The sequence below is a fragment of the Gavialis gangeticus genome, unplaced genomic scaffold (assembly GCF_001723915.1).
Source record: "Gavialis gangeticus isolate Ggan-Ray unplaced genomic scaffold, GavGan_comp1, whole genome shotgun sequence".
In the NCBI taxonomy this organism is placed as follows: Eukaryota; Metazoa; Chordata; order Crocodylia; family Gavialidae; genus Gavialis; species Gavialis gangeticus.
This window is the reverse complement of record NW_017729033.1, coordinates 8,667,918-8,672,851: the sequence shown is the minus strand read 5'-3', so window position 1 is coordinate 8,672,851 and position 4,934 is coordinate 8,667,918. Positions and strand designations below refer to the sequence as shown.

Below are 4,934 nucleotides of genomic sequence, written 5' to 3'. Positions count from 1 at the left end.
CCTGCCCAGTGTGGGTGTCTGGGCAGTGGCACTGGACCCAGAAGTGGCAGCCAGAAGGAGCCACTTGTACTGGGGTTGCTGGGACATGGAGCACAGTTGTCTACCAGTCAACATCCCTCTGTGGGCTGGATCCAGCCTGTGGGTCATATTTTGCCCCCTCTACTCCCATCGTATTCTCTTTGGGGCAGGACCTTTTTTTTTTATTTTTTGGGGGGGCTTTTGGGGGGGGGGGGGCTTTTTTTTACCTGTTGTATTTTATTGCCTAGCACAGTGGAGCTAAGGGCTATAGGTTCAACAGCAGCAGCAACCGCTGGATTTCAGATTCGTCAGCCCGTATAGCTGGAATGAGTCCTTAAAAAAATGCTCTTGTCCCTACTTAGGTGTTTATTTATAATCTTGTTTTATTTTAGTCTCATTTTGATTACTGAAAGAACCGTGTGATGCCGTAGTCCCAGATTTAGGCAGGAGAAGATTAAAAGCGGAATTTGAATTAGCTGAGCTTCATCAGGAACTTTTTACACTTGTGTTTATTTCAGTCATCAGTCTTTCTCCATACATTAGGGGTTCTTTCCTGTGCGTTAAAGGATTAAAATACCTCCAAGACACATTTATGATGGTTCCTGGGGCACCTGCCCCTTCTGGCATAATTTTCCAGTCCCCTTCCAAGGGGCAGGCCCCTGAGGATGGGATTTTGTGCTGTAACTTGTCCAAACTGGGTTATTCCCAGTTTTGTCCGTTCTGGTTATTAGACATGATATCCTGCTGGCTCAATAGACTAGGTACTTACAAGAATTCTCTTTGGGAGCCTGTGGGCAGTAATAATATGCAGTGACACAGAAGCAACATCTTTGAAACAAAGTATTTTGGGTTGTTGGGGTTTTTTTTTTGCTAAACTGTTCACTGAACCTGGAGAAAGGGATTTAAAACAAATCAGGGACCTATGCATATTCTGTCTTTCTTATACAGCTTTCTCAGACCCATAGGGAGGACACTACATCTCCTCTCAACCTATATCCGTAAGGTCCTCTGTAGCTGACCCTACATTTCCTCTTGTGACCAAAGTACAGTCTACTTGCGATAGTCTCTGACTGTAAGTTTGTGGCAGCCTGCAGCCTACCTTTCCTCTTCCAAGTCTGCATAACAGGTCTTTTTACTCATTGGGTATCTTTTGATGAGGTAGTTAGCCTGACAAAATAGGTATGTCACCATGACTGGGGTTGGGAGTCACCTCTTCACAAATACTGACTGACAAAGCTCTTTGGGTAGATGTGATATCTTTTATTAGACCAACTAAATAGTTGGGAAAATTGTTCTTTGCAAGCTTTCAGGCACAAATGCCCTTCTTCAGGCATAGGGGGAGTCTGTTGGTATTTGTGTGCTCTCCTGGAAGCCAATATGCAAAAAGCAGGGGTGTGAAAATGCAAATGCTTGGCAGTGAGGATCAACCCCAAATACTGACTTAGATTTTCCTTAGGAGGCCACTGAATTGTCTTTCCACCTTGGTGACCATAACAGTCAACTTTTAATCTGAGGCTAAATATCATGCATCCCATCCAAAACAAAGACCCAGAGGCGCATACAGTATTCATGAAAAACTACAGGATGTGTTAGATTTTCACAGCATCTCTCCACTACTTCAGTAGCAGAATGAAAGGAAGAAGGATGAGGGGGTGAGGGGGAGTGTCTGATTTGTAACCATCTTGGAAGTCAAATATATTTTCACGTTGTCGATTGCTAGCAACATGGTATCCTGTTGCTGTCTTATCTGAGTTGAGCAGCCTACTTAGCACAAGGTAAACATTAATCAGAGATTGACATAATCTGGACGGTCAACAAACTTCACTTCTCCAGCATCTCTGACCCTTGAAGCACCTTGCCAGCTTAATTTGCAACCCCCACCCATAAGTTAAGGTCACAAATCACAATGCCTCCATTCTATCATGATATAATTACACTGGTAAAATTGCATTGACTCAGTAGCAAATGTCTTCAATTACAGTTAAATTATAGGGACTACTCAGCACCTTAACCAGCTCTCTCAGACAACGCAGCACACAGGGAAACATGACTAATGTAAGACTTCTCTTGGCACTACACTTTGTGCCCGAAAGGATTTTTTTTTTTAATTTACTCAATGCTCTGACAGCTACAGTATATTCTATGTATGCAGGGCCTCCTGCTCTGGCGTTGGCTTTTGGGTGAATGGTTGATGCAAGATATCACAGAATCCTGGTAGAACCATTTAATAAACTTTCTTACTATGATGAACATGAAATGTCTTTAAATTTTGAAGCCTGCAAAACAAAATTGCCCCCCAGGCTTTCTGATGTGACCCTGAAGATTTCAAATCACCAAATCTGCTTTCAGAAGCATAACTTTACATTTGGAGCTAGATACAGAGTAAACGGAGTACTTGGATTTTATGCTCACCCTTGCACTCTGCCCAGCAATAAGCTGGTCATCTTCAGTCTGAACACTTGTTCGGCTGCGGACATCATAATCTTCCTGTTCAAAGTCTGAATCATCCTCTAATTCTTCGGGGGTCTGGAAAGAAAGAAAGAGAAAGTGCAAGGAAAGAGAGAGAGAGAAAGACTATGATGCGACAGGCATATAAAAGATAAAGACAAACTCGTATGTACAGTAAGTTCTTATTTCATCGACTACCTGCCCAGGCAATGCTGTATCTTTTTTCTTTTAAATTAACTTGCCTGCCTAGGCAGTCAGGATCTGAAATTGAATCCTCCAAAAAATTAACTTGTTTCAACTATGGTTTCTTTTACAAATGGCATTCATCATCACCTTGCTGTGATTTTTCCTAACTCTGTTAGCGTGATGAATGCCGTTTCAAGAACGAAAATTCTTTGCATGCATTTGCCACAGGAATGCTATATTTCAAAATAATACGACTCTAGTCTATACAAGGAGACCAGTGCTATTATATTGCCTGAACCACTGCACAATCCTTAAGATAGAAAGTAAGTATCTGAGAAAAAGTAACCAACAAGCAAATATAAAATACAAAATGAGACAAAAAAGAGCAGTCCCCAAAGACAACAGGAGATTCCCCTTGCAAGAAAATGTAAATGAAGTTGTCAACTGTTTTTAAAGCAAGTATAAGGCGTATGCTGCCCAGCTGGAAACAGAAAGAAACCTCTATTTTGCCCCAGATTTCTGGAAGTTGTCTCTTTCCCAGGTTGGTTACAAGGTTCAAAGCATGTTTCTCTCTTTATAGGGAATTAATACTTGGGTACAGCTGGGTAAAGTGGCATGGTAACTTTGGGGGATTCTGTGAAACTGCCAATGAGGTCACATTACAGTTGTATATGTTCAATTCATGTTGGCATTGAGTTATTTGATTTGATTGGTGGAGACTGAGCACGCTATTTAGTAATGTATTATCTTCACATCTATGCACTGGATATTAAAAAAAAACAAAACCCAAACCAAAATCATTAATGGCTACATATCACTATATTAATAGGCTGGCAATATCAGTATTTAATCACATGTTTAATATGACATGATTCACAATAGAGAGATAAAATCCACTCAAACTGTAAGCTCCCTAGGGAGGGGGCTGCTCTTTTGTTCAGTGTTTGCATAATGTCTAAGACAATAGGCTCCTAGTTAGTGACCCAGCATTACTGTAACACAACCGCAAACAGTGACAACCACAATGATGGTAAGAAAGAACAAAGAGATGCAGACGTGAGCAATGAAATCCTCCTCATCGCCCCATTCAAATGCCTCAACCTTCCTCTGGACAGCCTTTTGCTATGGGAGAAAGTCTCCATATTCACATACCTTGCTTGAGAGCACTGTCAAGAAGCGGAGGTGATAATCATTGCCACTTGTCATTAGTTTTGCCTTGTGGATGCTTGTTCTCTAGGAACTGGTCCAAACCCTCTAACTCAAAGTTGAGAGTCCTTTAACTCTACTTAGAATGGAGCTTAATTTTCAACATAAAGTGCATGTCACTGTCTATACGGGAAAAATCAGCTGCTTTATGGGTTACATGGTTATATGCACTTGAGGTAGAAGGGAAAACTGAGCCATCTTCATTTGGCTCAAACCGTGCGAGTTAAATGCATGTTTTGACACTGAGCACTGAAGGGAAAAATAACAAAGTATGACAGTATGGTAATGAAACTCGGGCAGAATCACTGAAGGGATACATATACAAATAGTGCATATAAGAGGTTAGACAAGAGATAAAGTGGAGGTGAAAAAAATTAGATTGTCTTCTCTCTTCTAACACAGGAAAAGCTGCTGACTGCTACCTATCATTAAAACATCCCCGTATCTGGTTGTCCACTTTTCTTCAAGCACTTTATTCCCTGTGCTTAACTGCCCAAGGGCTAGAGGTGACTTTAAAAAACTGTCCTCATTATGGCAGTGGTGGTGTGGAGAGGCTCTTCTCTAGGAGCAAAGTAGGGATGCCCATCCATGTCAGGGACCATTTCTTCACCTCCTCACCCCTTGTTCTGGGGGCTGGTAAACCACAACGGAAAATAATGGTGTCTTATTACTTCCCTAAGCAGCCGAGTGAAGGCTGTGACAATGTAGCCTTGACAGAACTGCCAGGGATAACATTCAAAAGATTAGGTATAAATGACATAAACAGAGGTAGCCTGTGAACAAGGTAAGACGCATGCAGACAGCTCTGCATTTACACGGTTTATTCCCAGGAAAACCTTCTAAAACAAAGCACAGCTGTGCCTTCGGTGTTTGACATTTGCTGTCTTATAAACCAACAGTCATTTGAAGACAGACAGCTGCGCATCTGGGTTAGGTGTTCAGCTTAAGAGACTGAACTGTACAAAACGAGGGACACGTTAGGAGTCACACTTGAGAAATAAGTATACATCTCCTTTTGGCACAAATCATACTTAACCCCCCACTGGCTTTACACATCCACCTAGTTTTCTGCGGCT

At 41.7% G+C, this 4,934-nt stretch overlaps 1 protein-coding gene across 2 annotated transcripts in view; it reads right to left on the bottom strand.

Annotated features, from left to right (window-relative positions):
- The window catches only part of CTNNA2 (catenin alpha 2), a 1,036,033-nt gene that overhangs the window by 61,362 nt on the left and 969,737 nt on the right, over positions 1-4,934 (bottom strand). For both annotated transcript variants that reach the window (XM_019526187.1, XM_019526188.1), the window contains exon 14: positions 2,431-2,544. In XM_019526187.1, the coding sequence (XP_019381732.1) occupies positions 2,431-2,544 (114 nt within the window). The remainder of the gene's footprint in view (positions 1-2,430; positions 2,545-4,934) is intronic.